The sequence below is a fragment of the Xenopus tropicalis genome, chromosome 4 (assembly GCF_000004195.4).
Source record: "Xenopus tropicalis strain Nigerian chromosome 4, UCB_Xtro_10.0, whole genome shotgun sequence".
NCBI classification, from domain to species: domain Eukaryota; kingdom Metazoa; phylum Chordata; class Amphibia; order Anura; family Pipidae; genus Xenopus; species Xenopus tropicalis.
This window is the reverse complement of record NC_030680.2, coordinates 85,195,411-85,215,998: the sequence shown is the minus strand read 5'-3', so window position 1 is coordinate 85,215,998 and position 20,588 is coordinate 85,195,411. Positions and strand designations below refer to the sequence as shown.

General features: G+C 38.6%; 1 protein-coding gene across 1 annotated transcript; it reads left to right on the top strand.

Moving 5' to 3' along the window:
- The first annotated feature begins 3,174 nt into the window (after nt 1-3,174).
- Nucleotides 3,175-4,879, top strand: foxd3 (forkhead box D3). Its single transcript, NM_001011383.1, has one exon. It carries the CDS (start codon nt 3,338-3,340, stop codon nt 4,445-4,447), a length of 1,110 nt encoding a protein of 369 aa, NP_001011383.1. The 5' UTR covers nt 3,175-3,337; the 3' UTR covers nt 4,448-4,879.
- Nucleotides 4,880-20,588: the final 15,709 nt, after the last annotated feature.

Genomic DNA, 20,588 nt, shown 5'->3' with positions numbered 1-20,588 from the left:
AACGTGTTGCCTTTCACAAAATGGATGTTTAGACATTTCCAGTACAAATAAATCCGATTTGGAAGTAGCACCAGAGACTTAGCTGTATTGTCTTCTCCTAGGTGCTTGTGGCTTGTCAGACTTGGGCAGCTGGGTGGGTGATGGAGGCTTGGTGGTACATTTCAGCTAAGAGTACCTCAGTCTAATAATAAACACAATGTTTTTTTCCCTTAACAAAATCGTTTTTTTCGGGTGTGGGAGTGATAGAGATTTTTTAAGCTTGAACTTGGTGTTTGTGCTAATATATGAACGTTATTTAAGATAAACCCCATCTCTTTAAACGTTGTAATCCATTACAGGGGCTGCTACAGGTAGAGAAATGTACAAACAGGGGATTAAAGCGTGCAAATATATTTACTTTCTGATCACTAGCATTATCCCCTGGATATATCTACTTTCTGATCAGTAGCATTACACCCTGAGTTGTTCATTGCACTTCCTTTTCCTAAAGTCCAACTGAAGGCTCCATCAAGGAAAGGTCACTGATTGCGATAAGTCATTAGTGAAAGTAATAGGCTTAAAACAAAGGATAAAGGAGGACACCTTTGATTCCCCTTTTCCTTAAAAAAAAGGAAGAAAAAAACGATTACAGGGAAAGGAACATAAAAGCACTGGCTATAATATGGTCAAGATAATATTTGTTTTTCTGTACATTTTAATAATTATAGAACAAAAATATTATTAGGAATTTACTACAATACAACAATACAAATAAACATTATATATACAAATAAACATTATACATATATTATGCATATATATATATATATATATATATATATATATATATATATATATATATATATATATATATATATATATATATATATATATATATATATTGTTTGATAACTGTATTGTAGCAACAGTGTTAATTCTAACACTGTAATTGGCCCTTACTGTATAGCATTTTTTTAATATTACACGTAGAATGTGGCAGCGATGCCCCCTCCTTCTGAGGTCTAGCTGATCCTTGCTTATTATTGTGAAAGGGTTTTCCTGGCTAAGCTGGGCACTTGTGATTAAAGACTTGTGCGTTTAATAGCAAATTGCAATTAGGCTTAAAACAGGATTTGCTTAACACCAGTGTCCTCTCAGATGTACAATAAAAATCCAAAATTAAGGTTTGTATTGAAAGGTATATGAAAACTGGCTCCTAAACCAAACTGCACAGAGTATGTAAATAGCTGATCGCAAGGTCGCTGCACTAAAAACGGAAACTCTAGGAAAAAAATGCGGAAATGAAAGTGGCAAAAATAACGATTATTTTTACCACCTATGTAAACGTGAGGAAATATCCTGGATTTGAATAAAGAGGATCACTGCTAGTGGTTTATTTTTTCCACCTGGAAGTTCTCCGGATCAGATGGCACATTGACTGAACAACAGATTAGCACAATACATCTCTAATCGACGGGAAACGTTTCTTTTCATGCTAAGCACTGTAATTAATGGTATGAATCAATTGCTTTCACTCCAATTGTGTTCTGCAAATCATCAACAAACGAACCCCTGATTCCTGCAGGATGGTCTCTTCCTATGTAAAAGCAAGAACAGTCTAAAGATTTAAAACAAGGAGAATTATTGTGTTACTGGCCTGGGCAGTCTGGGTAGCCCTAAGTAGTAGACAACATCTTTTCACAGCAAAATAAAAGTGGGAAACCACACATAACAAGTAACCATCCTAGTAATATTTGTGTGAAATCTAAATGATTAATTAAAAGGTTTACTAATGTAACTTATGCAATTTATATACGATTTTAGTTGGCATGCATTGCAACTCTACTTACAACCACCAAACAACGAAATACAGAAGAAGAAATATCCGCAAAAAATATATATATATATTTATATATATATATTTAAACATATCAAATTAAATCGGTGTAAATGTAATATTGAATTTCGATGCACACAGAATTCAATTTTTTGGTAGCCTCCGACTTCATTTCGATCTAGGTGTATTCTGGCAAGTACATCTATAAATACTTGGTTGTGAGGATAAAACAGGCAACCGTGTTGTTTCTAGAGAATGTCGGGGTATCAGAATGGTGTGGCCTCAATTTCTCTCCTCAGCAACAGCCTGTAAAACAAGAAAAAATAACTGCTGGCAGCCCCAGAAATGTGAGACTATAGACTGGCGTGTCATTAATGTAGTGTCCCTCACCCATGGGTTACTCTATCTTCTTAGCTCCCCACACTGGCTTTGTTTGAGCGGAATAAACCTTGTCAGGGTTAACGGGTTATTTAAAGTCCCATCGTAAAGTCATTCACACTACTCTGTTGGGTGTTAATAGAGAGGTGGGACAGGGGATTGATCCATTTGTCAATTATGGATATTTTAATTAATGCAGGAAGGAAAATAGTGCAGGCAGGATCAATGGCAGTGAGAATGGTAAAGGTAAATACCCTGCATCATAATACGAACGCGCAATTTATTTTATTAATATATGTAAATAAATGTATCTATGTATGTATATGTACTGAAATGGCTGTGTAGGTATATCCATACACACACAAGGCTAAGGCACATGCAGCAGCGGTGCGTACGAGCCACAACATTGCTATTCCGATCCCGGGCCACTCTCCTGTTATTGTTTTGCAATGGGAAGAAGTGGCGCTGGGAGGGAGCAACGGTGCGGGCGGCCCAGGGAGTGAATAGCGGCAGGACAGCTCCCATTTCCTCCCCATTGACATGCTAAGGCCGCTCACTCGGACTCGTTAGCATCACACTTTCTGCTAGCGGGGCTAAGGGGCTCTTTATTGCCGCATTACTTTCCTTGGGTGCCACCATGCCAACCAGGGATCCCTCTGATCTCACCATCCAGCCGGTATAGGGCACTACCTAGAGAAGATCCCGGCCACAGTGCCCGCTTCCCCCAGGAGTGCTCCCAAGCCTGTTGCCTATACAGCTGGCGGGCACTACGTGTCCCTGGGTAGAGCGATGCCAGGCTGCGCCGGGGACACTTGTGCCACTCTTGTGCCTTTGTTGCCAATCTCATGAAACAAGTTGAGTTGAGCCCGGCTGAGCCAGAGGGGGGTGGGTGACGTCAGGCAGTCACGTGACGGCCCGGGCCAGTATATCTTTAAGTGGAAAGTAATCTATCAGGCAGTGTTTCCAAAGGGGGGAATTTAAAAGTGTCTGTGCGTCCCTTGTCAAGCAGCGGGCAGCAGCCAGGAGGGAGGGGGCGATGCACAGGATTTGAAGGTAGGCACTCGCTGCAAGTTGACTACTACTTGCCCTGCCGAGCCTATTTCTCTTTCGGTGCCTGCCCATTGCCGAGGACCCGTAGCTGGAATGACCCTGTCAGGCAGCAGCAGTGCCAGCGACATGTCCGGCCAGACCGTGCTGAGCGCCGACGATGCGGACATCGATGTGGTGGGCGAGGGGGACGAGCCGCTGGACAAGGACAGTGAGTGCGGGAGCCCAGCCGGGCATGCGGAGGAAGCGGACGAACTCGGGGGCAAGGAGATAGCCAGGAGCCCCTCGGGCAGTGCCAATGAGGCAGAGGGCAAGGGCGAGAGCCAGCAGCAGGAGGGCATGCAGAACAAGCCCAAGAACAGCCTGGTGAAGCCCCCCTACTCCTACATCGCGCTGATCACCATGGCCATCCTGCAGAGCCCCCAGAAGAAGCTCACCCTGAGCGGCATCTGTGAGTTCATCAGCAACCGCTTCCCCTACTATCGGGAGAAGTTCCCGGCCTGGCAGAACTCCATCCGCCACAATCTCTCGCTTAATGACTGCTTCGTCAAAATCCCCCGGGAGCCCGGAAACCCAGGCAAGGGAAACTACTGGACCCTGGACCCCCAGTCCGAGGACATGTTCGACAATGGCAGTTTCCTCAGGAGAAGGAAGCGCTTTAAGAGACAACAGCCGGACTCATTGAGGGAGCAGACGGCTCTCATGATGCAAAGCTTTGGGGCTTACAGCCTGGCCGGTCCCTATGGGCGCCCCTATGGGCTCCACCCTGCAGCCTACACTCACCCTGCTGCCCTGCAGTATCCTTACATCCCCCCGGTGGGGCCCATGTTACCCCCGGCGGTGCCACTTCTGCCTTCCTCTGAACTGAGCAGGAAAGCCTTCAGCTCGCAGCTCAGCCCCAGCCTCCAGCTGCAGCTCAGCAGCCTCAGCAGTACCGCAGCCTCCATCATTAAGTCTGAGCCCAGCAGCCGACCCTCCTTCAGCATAGAGAACATTATTGGGGTATCGGCAGCCTCCTCGATAGCACCCCAGACTTTCCTGCGACCCCCAGTGACAGTGCAGTCAGCCCTTATGAGCCACCAGCCCCTGGCCCTTAGTAGGAGCACAGCAGCCATTGGCCCAATCTTAAGTGTCCCCACAAACCTCATCTCTGGACAGTTCTTACCTACAGCAGCGGCTGCAGTAGCCAAATGGCCAGCGCAATAATCTCTGGGGCAATCACAGACTAGCAATTTGCAAACCAGCTTCTTTTACTAAAAGCCAAGACTGAAGACTCTGATTGAACTTTTCTTGTTAAACTGTACAAATCTGGAATGCATTCTGTGCAGGTAACACGTCGACTATTTGTACATATTTCTATTGGAAAAAGAGAATTGATCGAGTTTACGTAATGGGTTTTTATTTTTTTAAGAAAAAAATCTGTAGATTAGACTACTGAGCTTTCAGTTTTTTTGAAGGCTTACTATCCCTTTATCACAAATGTACAAAGGAAATTAAATTTTAAATATTACATTTTCAAATAAATAAAAAATGTCATTATATTAAAAAAGTCTGTTTATATATGAATGAATATATATGTATTATAAATGTTATTCCATCGTGTTGTACACAGTTTTGTAAATAAATTTTTTAAAATGGTCCTTTGTCTAGCATTTGCATTTCTCAGAAAGATTTGTATAACCTTAATGTCAATTATATACATTACATTAGTTTACTGCACACACCACGAATTTACACACACACATATATATATACACACGCACATAGACATGTTCACACTATGCTGTGAAAAATTAAGGTGGAGTATTAGTTAGAATCTTTTGATTAACTAGTCTGGTTGGAGTACACCAACATATTTATTCATAGAAGAAATGTGAGTTGTGTTGCCCTCAGTTTTTTTTAAGAATTATTGTGGCATATTTAAAGCGCAACTATACATCAAAGGAACAAGATAATTTTCCCCAAAATTTCCAGACCTGTTCCCCAATATCTATCATGTACCTGGAATTAAGAGAATGTTCTTGGAAATTTCATCGATAATTTCTTATTCTCTATGTAAAAAGTACGCCAAAAAATGTATTATAGTAAGTCTGGAAAATGTTTTTATAAGTCTAGTTAATATGTACATGTATCAAAATCACTTCTAACCAGGTTCTAAAATTGAACTTAAAGATGGGAAATTACGCTTTCGGTGTTTGTTGCTAGTAGGACTGAGATGGTTGGGATGGTTGTACCATAATGCAATAAAAAGTCACCTTGCGAACTGTTATATTTATCGCTGGGTTTAAGATATGTAACTTGCTAAAATATAATTTAACAGGATCCATATCAATATTATCATAAATATATTTTGATTTGATTTGATTACATTCAATTGCATTTAACATAAAACTGTCACAGCAATAATGGCCACAAAAAAACAGTAGCTGAAGTAGTTGCAAAAATAGAAAAATATTTTAGTACCGGCCGAAAATCGCATTTACATTATCAGGTGCACATTTCCATTGCTCTTATATTGTGCAGTTTTAATTTCCCTAATGATAGAAAAGTATGTCACTAAAGAACCTGAAGTTCATTCATTTATAACAGATGCATTGGAAATATAAACATTAGGTAATAAAACTATTTGAAACAGCAATAATACTGAATTCGTCGCGTTATTTGTAACCACTTTAAATGCCAAAGTTCTGATGGGCCTTCTTAATTTCTGTTTAGCGATATGGTACATCTGTAAAGGTAAATATTATCTCCCAGTGAGCAAACATTTAGGCATGTGAGTAAATACACCAAAATAAAACAAGCTGTGCTGTTATGCGATAGTTGGAGGTTTATAAATAAGGAGCTGTGAATAAGGTGACACTTAGCAACAGTCGCCATATAAGCAGCTCTAGAAGAGAACTGCCTTTCCTGGTCAAACCTTTGCCTTAGTGTGGGCTGCAAGTAGGAAAGTAGTGGCTTGTCTCACAGTTGTGTCTGGTTAATCGGTTTTACACAAACAGCAAATGGCCCATGATTTGTGCAAGCCGGAGGTTATGGCTATATTTAGTCGATACCCCTGGGAAAGGGAAAGGACTTCTCTTCTTGGATTCACTTTTAGGCTGAAGAAGCTGCTGATCCTGTGCTTCTAAATGACATTGGATAACAGGGTCTCATACCAACCCTGATCCTTTGTTACTTATAAAATTACTCCCGAATATTTCTGCACATAGCATTAATGCCACAGGCTGAGCACAGCAGGCTCAAGCTACAGCGCTTGCAAGCCACAGAGAAACAGCAGGCACACACAGGATCCATTCGGGATGAGCAAGGAGGTCTTTTCTCCATTGCAAATACTACGCACAATTTTACATTAAACGGACAGATGCATCCAATAGCAATCTAAAAGCAACATGAAAACAGTCTGATATATTAATACACATGGGCTGTCCTCAAGCAAGAATAAAGTCAGTTCCCAAATAATCTGCAAGATGCCTTTGTCTGTGGTCATTGTAGAATGCTATGGCGGTTTGTTGAGTAGGGCATTTAAAATAATATTTAAAGAGGGATATAAACACAAAAATGATAAAAGTTTGCTCATTTCAAGAAAATGGAATTCTAAACAACTTTGCAATAGAGATTAAATATGGTCACTGGTTTTAAAGTTATTTCTATACTTAAATTACTATTGAAAGCAGCATCTTTCGGTCCCTTTCTACACTGCTTGTTCTGTCTCTTGAAATAAGGTAGCAAATACCAGACTTGCATGTTTCTTCACAGGTCTGCTAATCAGCTGGCTTCTCCTACATTGTTTCAAAAGTCAGAACAGAAACAATGAATAGAAAGGGGCAGACTGATATTGTAATAAGTAGCAGTTATATCTACAAATAACTCTAAAATCACAGAATAGGTGTAATTAATGTGTATTGGAAAAATGCTTCAAATTACACTCTTTCATTAGACAAAATTGTGTTTTCTTATACTAAGCTTATGTGCACCAAAAGGTCTCAGTATCTGGACTTGCAAACTGCCCCGCCTTGCCTATAGGAGCTTACAGTCGAACGCGGAAATTCATTGCATTTACACGTGTTTGTGATTTGTGAAATGTGGTACCGAAGCTGCTGCACGACTGGCTATTTTCTGCAGTAACACGTATACATTGTTGGTTTGTTTGTTTGTTTGTTACTGTGTGTCATTTAAAGAAGGATCTATGGCTCTGTTTTGCCAGGAGAATGTGTAGATTTGCACTGTTATCCTTATGACAGAAAGATGAGTTTATCCAGCTGTTAGTTGTGCACTTGTGGGGCCAAGGCAACAAACCTGCAGGAAGCACACGCTTCGCAGTTCATTGTGTCCCCCATGTCCTGCCACCTCCTGTAATAGAGACACAAGACTCTAGGTGGCACCCACAAGTTGCCTACTCCAGCTGAGCACCATGCAGTCTTTGGTTCTGGTGGTCCTCCTTTTTACATATTATTTGTCCTTCTCACACCATTAAATCATCATTTTAGCGCACAGAGGAAATTTAGCTGTATTAGTATGTGCGTTTGGAAACGTTCGAAGTACAACGCGTGTTACGAAATTTAATAGGATTACGAATGTAACTATAAATTCGCACTGAATTTCAAAGTACGGTATTTCTTTCAGTGAAATCGTTTATTCTTAGTATGCAGAGTCAACCAGTTATTAGAGCCAATTTCTGGTGAACTCTTATCCCTTGTAATTATCCTATATACTAGTACAATATTCACACATACTTATATTGCAGGATGCACTGCACACTACGAAACTACGACCTAATTCAGGAAGGGTAAAATACAGGTATAGAAAAATCTGCTATACCATGAACTACACTGATTGTGTATTACAGTGAACTGTGGATTTAGATGTCTGTGTTTCACTGAAACTTTAACAAGACCTAAGTGTCACCTTTAAGTTATCTATTACATATAGCTATTTAGGAATAATTATATATCATCGATGTAGTAATTAAATTATCTATCCATCTATCTATCATCATCTATCTATCTATAATCTACTATTTATCTATCATCTATCTATCATCTACTATTTATCTATCTATCATCTATCTATCATCTATAAATTATATCTACCTTCGTCTGTCTATTTTTAGGGGTACATCCAGATACAGCAGAAATATGAGGCCAGTAAGCCCCCAGTAAGGGTTATCTAGGTGCAGTGGAACTGCTCTATTACGTGCTCCAAAGGGCTTAGTAGATAAGTTAAACCTGCCTTATTTTCCGTGTTTCTCTCGGCTCAATAAACTATTTGACACACATGGGAAAAGCTGACACTGTTAGTGACAGATGCCTATTAGTGGGAAGCATAGCAGGCTGTCCTCCGGGGTATATTAAAGGTAACCAGATCTCAAACAGCGAGAAAATAAGCGAGCCCAGCTCTCTAACAGTTACTATAGGATGGTACGAATCCAAAATGTTATTTGTCATTTATTACAATTGCACACATCGCCTCGGCCGGGTCAGCCTAACAGCACATTCGGAAACCCTACATTGGGGTGAGATGGCTGTATATGGGGGGCATTCGCACTCCGGCCCGGAGTAGTAGCCAGATGTGAGGGGTTCAGCAATAGTAATAATCTTCAATCCTCAATGTAGTATCAAGCTCTTTTTCCGCATACAAACATGCATTGGACTAAAATATATACACATTAAAAAAGCAACCAATAAATGTGTGTTTACAATTGCGTTTCCAATATTTAGTTTCCAGCCCTGCGTTATTGGGGAAAGCGCACAGCATGGTGGAAAGATTCCCTAAGCATTCCCACTAAAGGTATCGCAAGCGCAAGATGCAACAAGTCTCCGGCTCAGCAGGGTGGCATCGCCTACTTTAGGCTTAAGTATGCGCACTAACTGTGCGAACGATTGGAAAAGCACTAGCGCCTATTGAAATAGACAGTAGTTCCCTGTTTCTGCTCTTTATCAGTTAAAACCTACATAAGTGTAAGGACCAATCGCATTCTGCGTAATTTGACACATGAAAACTCCACACAGTTAATGTTTTCCCCTCTGTATGTAGGCACCTCTACCCCTACCACAGTCACCAGCCCCCCAAACGTTCAACAGGACCAAACAAGCCCATACGGATGATATATGTGCATACTTTCCTACATGGCATCTTATTCCACAGTAACTCTCATTTTAATAAGCTGATTTATTTTTTATAAGCTATTTCCACATGACTACTGGCTATGATCAACGTGGCCCATTCCATTTAAGATTTGTCCCCAAAAGATAAATTGAAAGAGAGTAACAATTTTGTTGAGGGTGATAAATTGATGTTTGACACCCAAGTGTTTAACATAAAACATGTTTTCAGAAATGACTTTGATTTTTGTTCTAGTTCCAGTAAGTTGGTCAGAATGTTAACCACTTAGAGGACAGTACACTATGGAAAGTTTATATATACAAATAAACTCTCTAACACTGAGATAGACAGACAGATAGATAGATCAATTTAGATATTTTAGGACTTTATTTTCTGTAGTTCAGAATAAACCCTTGTTGTTACTGCCAATGTCCCCTTTTGTATGTATTCCCACATAAAGCCTCTTATAAAACGATTGCAAGACTTATGTAAGAAAGAGTACAACATTAATTTATCTCCTCAGCAGCACTAGTAAACACATTTGGCTAAAGTGATGTTCTTAACTGGCTGTTTAGAAGACTGTCTACTTATAAAATTCCTAAATGTTCCACCACTCTACACTCCATGGACCAAATTTACCAAACAGTGATAAAAGTCACCATTTGTTTAACACTTAGAATTACAAGCTGCTAATACTGACATTTTTGGGGAAGAAATTACCACCAGCAGTGATAATATCACTCTATTCTTTACCTAATATGCAATATATGTACCTGCCCTAGTGCTAAGACTGCACTGAAAATATGGGTTTTCTGGATAAGGGGTCTTACCGTACTTTGGATCTCCATACCTTAAGTCTACTAAAAAATCATTAAAACATTAGTTAAACCCTATAGCATTGTTTTGCCTACAATAAGGATTAATTATATAAGGATTAAGTACAAGGAACCGTTTGAATATTACAGACAAAATGGAAATAAATTATAAAAATCTGAATTATTTGATTAAAATGGAGTCTATGGGAGACAGCCTTTGCCGTAATTCAGCTTTCTGGATAACAGGTATCTGGATAACAGATCCCATACCTGTATATACTGTATATATATATTCAATAAATTTTTCCATTTTTCAGAAAATGTTAGCTTCAATTTTTCCATTGATATTAACATGTGCTGTTATGTTATTATCAACCAGTACCTATATTTCACTGTTGGTAAAAACAATGCATATTTTGGTCTTTGCATTAATAATGCATTTTATTTAAACAGGCATTTTGTATTACATAGGCAGCTTTAAACATATATAGATGCAAGTATGTGTACAATAATGACTTCATCTCCTGTTTTTTTTTCTTTTATTTGGTTTCCAGTTATAAAGCTTGGTTTGACCTGGTATTACTTGTGTTTTGGTGTTATTGCTGCTCTAAAGAAGAACTTCACCATCACCATACTCTTTTAAATGTACCCACTGTGCTCTGTACCATGCATTGGATGAATAATCCAGCATAAAATGCTTGAGCAGCAACAAGCAAAGCAGTCCTGTCCTTACTGCCTGCAACAGGCCTTAATGACACACAATTATGGGGTAGGTAGGAGCAATAAGAGGATATCAAGGTATCTACCTCCGCCTTCCCCTCATAAATACGGGACTGCCGTCACCACTGTATTCAGTGGGGGGGGAGCACTTTCCTTTTAATTCTGGATCTCAAATATCTACGCCCAATAATTAACACACACTTTGTAATAAAACCATTTCTTCACTTTTATATTTGGATACCCACAATACATTGTTTGTGTACCAGCAATTTTAACATTCATGGGTATCTCTAATAATACTTTTGTTGGTAGGGCCCCCACCCCAAGGAAACTGGGCCCTTTGCCCAAATATGATACTTGAATGCTGGGCCCTTCCAACTAGTCAACAAGAATTTGACTTTTTACCACCAAAAGTGATATTTTTCATTTACCTACTAAGCGTATAAAACAGTTTTTAAGTGTTATTACAACCAAAAAGTAATAAAGATCAGACAAAACATGGTACAGGAAAAATGTCTAATGTTGGCCCCCTTTTAAGATGCCCCCCAATTCAGATGTGGGTAATCACAATACAGAACTTTCATGCACAATGTATTAAGGTACCTGTCTATTAAACTTACAGTAGTAATAAAGCTTACAAAATGTTATTGCAACTGGAAAAGATCAGGCAATAAAAATTGTAGCTTGTTCCTTAGCAAATCAGTAGATATTTCTAAATTTTTTAAAAATGGCAACATTACAGTATATATGACCAGTGGCCATAAACATGAACTCCACACTAGAACAGCACCAGTTGTCATTTCCACATACCTGCCTTTAAAATCCCAGTATATCTGTCTTTTAAAATCCCAGCCTTGATTCACAATTAAGGGTATGGCATTATTTCAGGCACCATATCAAGGTGCTTTAACCAACGTTGCTGTGAAATAACAATGGAAATAACAGATGACCCCAGTCCTAAAAATAAAAAGTAAAATCTAAGTGAATTAAGGCATTTTTGTATGATTACACCTCAATTGTAAAAAATATTTAATCACAAATACCCCACAATTCATTCGATTATACATTCAGTAATGCTTAAGATTACAAGAATAGAGGCTGATTATGGTTAGATAGTTCTAATATAAGTCAGATGAGCAATGCAAGTCATGCAAAGGCCCAGAGTGCACTACCAATGCAGCCAATGTACTTGGAGGGTAGAGCAGTTTTTCTGTATTACTTATATGCTACAGTGCTGCAGGGCACACATTGGAAGCTTTCTCTGAATCTGACATGATTGTATATTGCCTCCTTGGATTTTTGCTTTCATGTTGTACTCACCTAAAATCATCATCATTGTCAGGTCTTGTAGCATACTAGTTAAATGACAGTTTATGGCATTACACAAATTATTTGAAATATAAGTTAGACTAAGGAATCCAGAGGCCTAACACAAACAATGAATTATGTATGTTACTATGTTTTTACTGATGGTCTGTTTTATTTATATACTACATGAAAAGGATTTTCAGTGGCTTTAGCCAAAAAGCCAATACATTCTATGTAATATAAAATGGACCAAAGAATCAGAATTTTGATATATTGTTAGTATAATAGGTACATGTCTATACACACACAAGCATATGTAGGGAAATATAAGAGGCAAATATATTTGTTTCTGCAATAAATGCAACATTACAAAACCTGCTTATTTCATGTGTTTTAAAAACCAAGATGAACCGTCTTTTGCCAGACCTGAAAATAAAAGGGTTAATGAGCTTATAACATGTACGTACAAGTCACCAAATATTAACCTTCCAAGAAAGAATTTTATTCAGTGAGTGTTCAATGTAGCAGCTACAGATGAACTTAGCACATCTCCTGTACTGAACTGGGAACAGACTCTCCAGCCATAAAATGCACTTAACAGTCTATTTAATAGTGGCGAGGTCCTTGAAAATGCAATATCCATGCTAATCTTGCCTTTTACAAAATCACAGAGGGAAAATAGGTCAGTATAAGGGAGAATTTTTCACTAGTATTTAAAACTTGACATTTATTCTTATTTAAACAACTAAGTAAACTTTCCCTAATTTTATTCAAGATTCAGTAAGCAAAATGACATAGAGGTAGCAGTTTTCAGGTTTATGAGGACTTCTAAGCTTTGCCAGCTTACGAGTGATCGCATAGAAATTTTCAAGGTGTTTCAAAACAGAGCAATGGATGAATCAATTGATTCATCTAAACTGAATTTCAAGGGGATATTGATCCATGGATGTATATCTTTAGCAACACAAAAAAGCAGCTGGTCTTGATTATGAAGCACCCAAACAGGTTTCTCCCAGTCATCCATCTGATAGGAGGCAAAACAACACCTACTCCAACATAGTAAAACATAACTTTAAATTGATTGCTATGAGTTACAAAACAATTGAAGAGTATGGCTTTACTGTCCAAGTCTTTGACACAGACACTTACTGGGGGGACTTTGCCCTCTGCATATCGACTGGTAGCAGAATGTACATTGATGGAGACAGTATTCCATAATATTTTTATGAAATTGTACACATACAGTACTCTCAATTTGGATTACAACTATTAGCTATTGAATGGATTACAATGCTACTAATTAAGGTGACTCATTACTGTAATATTCATAGGTCTAGACCCCAGTTACCTAATGTGCAGTAAGTTTAAGTAAATTTAATTGCAATTGCATCAGGCACAACTACCCCTGGTGACCACAGCGATGCTGGAATTATATGTAAAAACATGTGCGGTGCTGTAAGTAAATGAGACCTAATATCTTTGTACCAAGTTACACTAAAAATCAGTAAGTGTTCAGAATATACGGGTTTGGGATCCCTTTTCCGGAAACCCATTATGCAGATAGTTCCAAATTACAGGAAAATCAGAATTTAAGAACGGTTTGCTTTTTCTCTATAATAATGAAATAGTAGCTTGAACTTGATCCCAACTAAGATATAATTAATCCTTATTGGAGGCAAACACTCCTATTGGGTTTATTTAATGTTTAAATTATTTTTTAGTAGGTATGGAGGTAAGGTATGGAGTTCCAAATTACGGATATATATATATTATCTGGAAAACCCCAGGTCCCGAGCATTCTGGATAACAGGTCCCATACCTGTACATAATTGCAAGTTATAGTGCCAAAATTTAATTATGGGATCCCATTCATTATATGGGTCATTGCTAAGTTACTACAAAGGTTATTTGTCTCTTTGTCTAAATTTTAATAAGCTACTGTTATAGTAACAACATGCATGCTAAGCGAATTCATCCCCTTGTTTTTCAGTTAAAATTAATGGCAAACTTAATGGGGAAAAAAATCTCAGAAAAAATCTAGCAATTTTAAGTGTGTGTGGTATACCAGATTTACATATAATGTTTCATTAAGTAGCTTAATGGTTTTGAAAATGAAGTAAGTAATTCACTGACCACTTAAATGTAAAACTGAAGCATTGAATTCTGTAAACATGTAAACTAACAGGAATTCACAATCAAGAGAAAATTGCAAACTACAAGTCCCAGAATTCCCAGCTCACTAATAGCAAGTTATCCTTTTGCAGAGATACTGTATAGAACACAACATAAATTAAGGAAACTAGTACTTCACAATTTAGTAGACTATTGAAATAACATGAACTGATATTGATTAACAATTAGAGTAAAATCACTTGGAAGTACATGCTTGTATTTAATTATGGGAAATTATTTTTAAAATGAACACAGTAAAACCAATGCCCGACCATTGAAATGACAAATGAGCATAACAGAAAACATATGGATTGAAAAAGATAAACAGAAGAGAAGCTATCAGTGAGCATATATTTATTTTCCATGGTTTCCTTGTATAAAATTTAGCACAGTATCTGTTGCACTAAGATTAAAAAGAATTTCATGATGAGGCTAACACTAATCATACATGTAATAGTGCACTCATTTGACCAGGTTGCCTTATAGGTTCCCTTTTGCCTGATTTGACCCATTGTGTGTTTGGCAACACAAAGTTTGCATCTTGTGCCACCCTTTAGATCAGGGGTCCTCAAACTACGGCCCACGGGCCAGATATGGCCCCCTGCGGCCATTTACCCGGCCCCCCCCCTCCTGTGGGCTGTAGTTTGAGGCATAAATGAGTTGCAGGCAGACTAGTCTTCGTCTAGTACTGTGTCGGCGTTCTGCGCAGTCTCCTCCTTTGTCTACTACTGTATTGGCGTTCTGCTCTGCCCTGCGCGTCACCGTGTTACGTGGCAACGCGCTAGGCAGAGAAGAACACCGACACAGGAGAAGACCGGCCCCCCAACAGTCTGAGTGACTGTGAACTGGCCCACTCTCTAAAAAGTTTAAAGACCCCTACTTTAGATCTTGCAGTAGACCCATGCAGTGTGGTTAGCAGTGGACAACATAAATTACCCGGGCCCTTAGGTGGCTATACTTTGTACTCATTACAATCAGTTGGCAAAGGGAAATATTCTGACACTGGTTAAGAGTGGCCGAATCAGCAACAGATATCTGGCCATTTATGGGCACCCTACCTCTAAAAAAAGTATCAACCTGATCTCTTCCCTCGACAGTTGTCACTACAGCAAATTTATTTGGGAATGGCAGTGCTGGAATACAACAGTAGTGTAATTAGAAGTAAACTGAACGCCACAACAAAATAATTCAAGAGTCCAGTAACTTCAGGGATCTGAACTATTTCACAAACATACAATGGGCCCGCTGGGCCCCTGCCAGTTATCAGGTCTACCTTCCCTATTGTTATATCCCTGTCTGGATAGTGCTACTAAAATACTGTATGCTGAACAATGTTGGTATCTTGAGATTTAGATAGCAGAGATGTTAACCTCCCTGGATCTGATCCTGGGGGATTTTTGCCCATGACTCAAGAAGAATATGGAAGGATTGACAGGTCTCAGACAGTTGTGCTGCTTTGCTCATTATAGTAAAAAAAACAAGCTACCTGAAACAGGTTGCAAGTATTTTGTGGATTTTATATACTGTAGAACCCCAATTTTATATAATATAGAACCCTGATTTTATGTTTCCAAGAGGACGTCATCAAAACAACATAAATTCTAGGAAACGTAAAATTTTGGAGAAAAATACACCACATGCCTGTATAGGACCATGAAAAAAATGCGTAAATTCCAGGAAAACATAAAATCCAGGTACGTAAAATCACTGCACCTTCAATAGCTCCTGATACACACATGCATCTGTTTATTTCCGCCCCCATCACACACACAGACAGGCCCAAAGTATTTGCTTGCTCCCCCTCTAACTTACTATGAAGATATAGTGACCTTATTTGGCAATTGTGCAAATTAACTACAGTTACAACAACAGTGACTTACAGAAGAAAAAAAACCTACAAATTTTAAAATGCAACCTTCTAAAGGAACTACCATGACTGGGTAATCCACCATATAAGTTATATTATGCTCACCAATCAAGAATTTTGAAGAAAAACTTGTGCAAAGCATATCTTCCTACTTTAGTTATTAAGCAGAACAGTGCCAGATTGTAAATCTGAATGGTGACTGGGCTTACCTGAAAATATCATTCTACTTTAGGTACACTGCTTGGTCAAACAAGATAAATAACATAATGTATTACTAAGCCTGTTTAAATAAATCCAGGGATAGTATACAGTTGCCTTATTTGCACATTGGGAATATTTTTTTTGTTATCCAGGTATAGTATGCAGTTGCCATATTTGTGCTTTTCGAAGGATTTTTTTTATCTAGGTGAAACTTAGATAGTAGTATAGCTACTTACTTTCTGACTCCTCTATTTATCTTAAAGAACCAATAATGTATTGATCATATCTTCTAATACCCTTAACTCACCTTAACTCTATTGGCCCCCACTTTACCAAAATGCATGAATTGCACATGAAAACCCAGTTTGTAAGTGCTTAGAGCACATGCAGTTTGCACAGAACTTGGCTGAAGGTGAGTAACTAGAAATGAGTGGTAAGGGTTAGATGAGAGTTTAAGCAGGAAAAAAATGGTTTCAATTGCAGGAAATCTTAAAATATATATATATATCTTTTACATAGGCATATATATACATATATTAAATATAATTTCCCTTGAGAAAGGTCACAGTTAGTGACCTGATATGTCGGGTTTGTAAAAAAATATATTAAAAAAAAATATATTTGCTTGCATAAGACCTGCTGAGTGATGTACTACTTGGGACCATATATTACGATTATATATTATGTACATTATGCAAAAATTTTCAGTGTAGGTCAATATAGGTCCGTCTTTATACCCCCTTCCTTTACAGCATTACCCTCACTGTAAGTTTAAGTCTTTTGACAAATGTAAATAAACTGTTAAAATCTGAATTCAGAAAAGTGGAAGAATCTACACTATAAACTTTTTAAATATACTACATTTTAAAGTACTGCAGCTAATTCTATATAATAGTGCATTTTAGAAACACCTACATTATGTATATCACATAAAGGGACATTTATAAAAATATATTACTCCTCATTTTCCAAGCAATACATATTAAATATTGTTTGCTGGCTAGATCAATTAAATTCCAATCCAACAATAAATGAAATACTGAGTTTATAAATAACATGCTCAGCTGCATTTAGCCTAGGAAATTTAAAATTTTGTCTGTCATGGGCTGGGGGGAGTTTTAGATTAGAAAAAGATGAAAAGCATATTGGTTAAAGAGCTTAGCATGGCTGTTACGACAGGCTGAAAGCAATATCCCATCTTTTCATGATAACATTCCTAATTAGTTAGACCATTGTAAATCATTGTGATAACTTAGTTACAGCAAGAAATGTGTTTTGTTTTTCTAATTATGTTAAATGACACAGTGGAAGAGACAGTAGAAATAATGAAACTTATTTCTATATGCAAAAAACATCTACTGAACTTCAGTCTGCAGTGTGATTAGGAATTTTACAAAGAACAATCTTGATTTAGTAATGGTTATTGCTTTCTAAACTTTCAGAATTAAGGTTGCAGACCATGCCTTTAAACTGGACACTTATAAACTGATCGGTTACTCATCACACAGTAGCACAGAAAACAGTGAGGTGTGTAGCAAAAGGCAGGGCATATTACTAACCAGCCATGCAGCAAGTGTTATTTATAGGTATCCAGTTTTAAAAGGTATGATATAGGAACCTTACCCATAGCAGCCCCAAACACAAATCAGTAATATTCTTACTTTGAAACTAGGTGCCCCAAGACGTGATCCATCGTCTCCTTTCTCTATCTACAATTCTCTTGTACAATAGCAGCCAGTGAAGTGTTAGGGTAGGAGAAACAACATAAGCCCCCCAGACTCCCCTGTATTCAGACACTGGTGGGCTGAGCCTGGGATTCTAGAAATATGTTTATTAGATCTATGCATGTGCAGCATTTCTTGGCCCTTTGATGTGCGATCAAAATCAAGCTCTTTGAAATCTTACACTTTATTTCACATCTTCCCAGGGAACTGTATGTAAGTATGCAAGCCTGGAAACCCTAGAAGATGCAGCAGAAGCTGTTGTATGCAATCCTTGGCATTCACACTGCTAATAAACTGAAGCCCACTCCTTTCCCCTCCAGCTCTACCATGCCTGGCTTTAACCATGAAATCTTTAACCTCCCTGGCAACTCCCAGAATATCCTGATAGTTCTACTGCAGGCTTGCAGGGAGTTGTATTTAAAACAACACAGATTGGTATTGCAAAATTCCTGGCAACACTTCTCTGAGAGACTCATTTTTGAAAGCAGACAGCTCGCCTCCAAACTCATTAGTTGTTTAGAAAATGGAGTGCCAATTTCCATTTTTGGCCCATGACTAATGCTGGAAATTAAATGGCCAATATACTTCAAAACAACACTTAATAGCGCTGCATTGTTCAGTCAGGTCAATTTTAATAAATGGGCAAAATCAGCAATTGCCCAGGGCAGTTGGCCCTAAAAAACCTTGCTGTCCTAAGGTCTGTTTCACCTGAGCCGTTTTTCTTGTGGTGTGCTATTTAGAGGTAGGTTGAAAGCTACTATTTGCATATATTATGAGATCGGTTAAGAAGGTCAGTGGGTTGCTTTTTTCACACCTGTAGGAGCTACAGAGTTTGGAGGTCTTTCAAATCCATTGCAGAGTGTTCACCTACAGCAACGTTTATTGAATAAAAAAGGCAGCCATTTTTCTTAATAGCAGTGGAATACAGTCCATACTAGGATAGGTACAGGTAATGCACTGTGTGGTACAAACTGTGTAGAGGAAGATGTGATTGCTCGGGGGCCCTCTGCATTAATTTCCTTGACCAATAAACACCTGCAAGCCAGCTAGCTTTAATACATTCTAGATCCTAGAAAATACATACACAAGGCACCATATGGATAGAATTATCTTAAATGCTTTCAGTTACTTAACAACTATATTAAGGATTTGCTCTTTTCTTTTCCACATACACAGATAGCAGGTTCATAAAAATGTACATACTATTATTTGTTTTTTTCAACAAACGTTTAATATATATACAGCCCCATGTCTGGACTAGGATTCAAAATAGGCCCTGACATGTTAAGTACATAGAGTGACTGTCCATGGCAGGGATCCCCAACCTTTTATACCTGTAAGCCACATTCAAATGGAAAAAGTGTTGGGGAGCAACACAAGCATTGAAAAAGTTCCTGGGGTGCATATAAGAGCTATAATTAGTTATTTGGTAGCCCCTATGTGGACTGGGAGCCTATAGAAGGCTCTATTTGGCTTTACACTGGGTTTTATGCAACCAAAACTTGCCTCCAAGCCAGAAATGTAAAAATGGCAACCTACTTTGAGGCCCCTAGAAACAACATGCAAGATTACCAAGCACTGGTTGGGGATCACTGGTGTATGGCATCTTATAGCACAATCCAGCAAAGTACCGATCATTACGAAAAAAACGCAATCGGACTCCATTCGACCCGTTCGTGGGTAAGTAAATCAGCCCCTTAGGCTGATGGCGTTTTAACGCTGCGTATTTTCTCCGCCTAAAAACGCCGCACAACCCACACAGCCCCTGACTATGGCGTTTTTCAGCCTAGTACTGGTGACGTAGCAAATCCCATTTCCCATGGTGCTAATAGTGTGAAATTTTCTAATTCTCTCGACGACTGAAAAACACACGATATCATCATCCATAGAAATAACTTAAACAGTCTCGATGGAAAACGCACTATGCGTAAATACGCAAGAAAACGCATTACCACGGACTTTTCATGCGTTTGCCAAAATACGCTGTTATTTGCACAGCAACCTATTCCTATGTATACACAAAGGCAGCTGCCAGACCTAGCGTAAATACGCAGCGTTTTTTACTATTTCGCACTATTAGCACCATGGGAAATGGGATTTGCTACGTCACCAGTACTAGACTGAAAAACGCCATAGTCAGGGGCTGTGTGGGTTGTGCAGCATTTTTAGGCGGAGAAAATACACAGCGTAAAAACTCCACGTCTGGCATCAGCCTTATTTTGCATTCTATGGCTAGCTACATCTGGGAAACTTGGTTGAGACCAAAAATTGTTTGGTGCAGTTTGAAATGAATACATGTGCACTGAGTGTAGGTATTGTATGTAACAGAATGGGGTTATGGGGTAATAATCTTTCATTACATTTTGTCACCATTTTCTGCCTCGTCCACGTACAAACCACATATCTGCCATTTATCTGTTTTACAAAAGCCTGCTCAT

Coding starts and splice junctions, on each gene's coding strand:
- foxd3 (NM_001011383.1), top strand. CDS start 3,338: ATGACCCTGTCAGGCAGCAGCAGTGCCAGCGACATGTCCGGCCAGACC.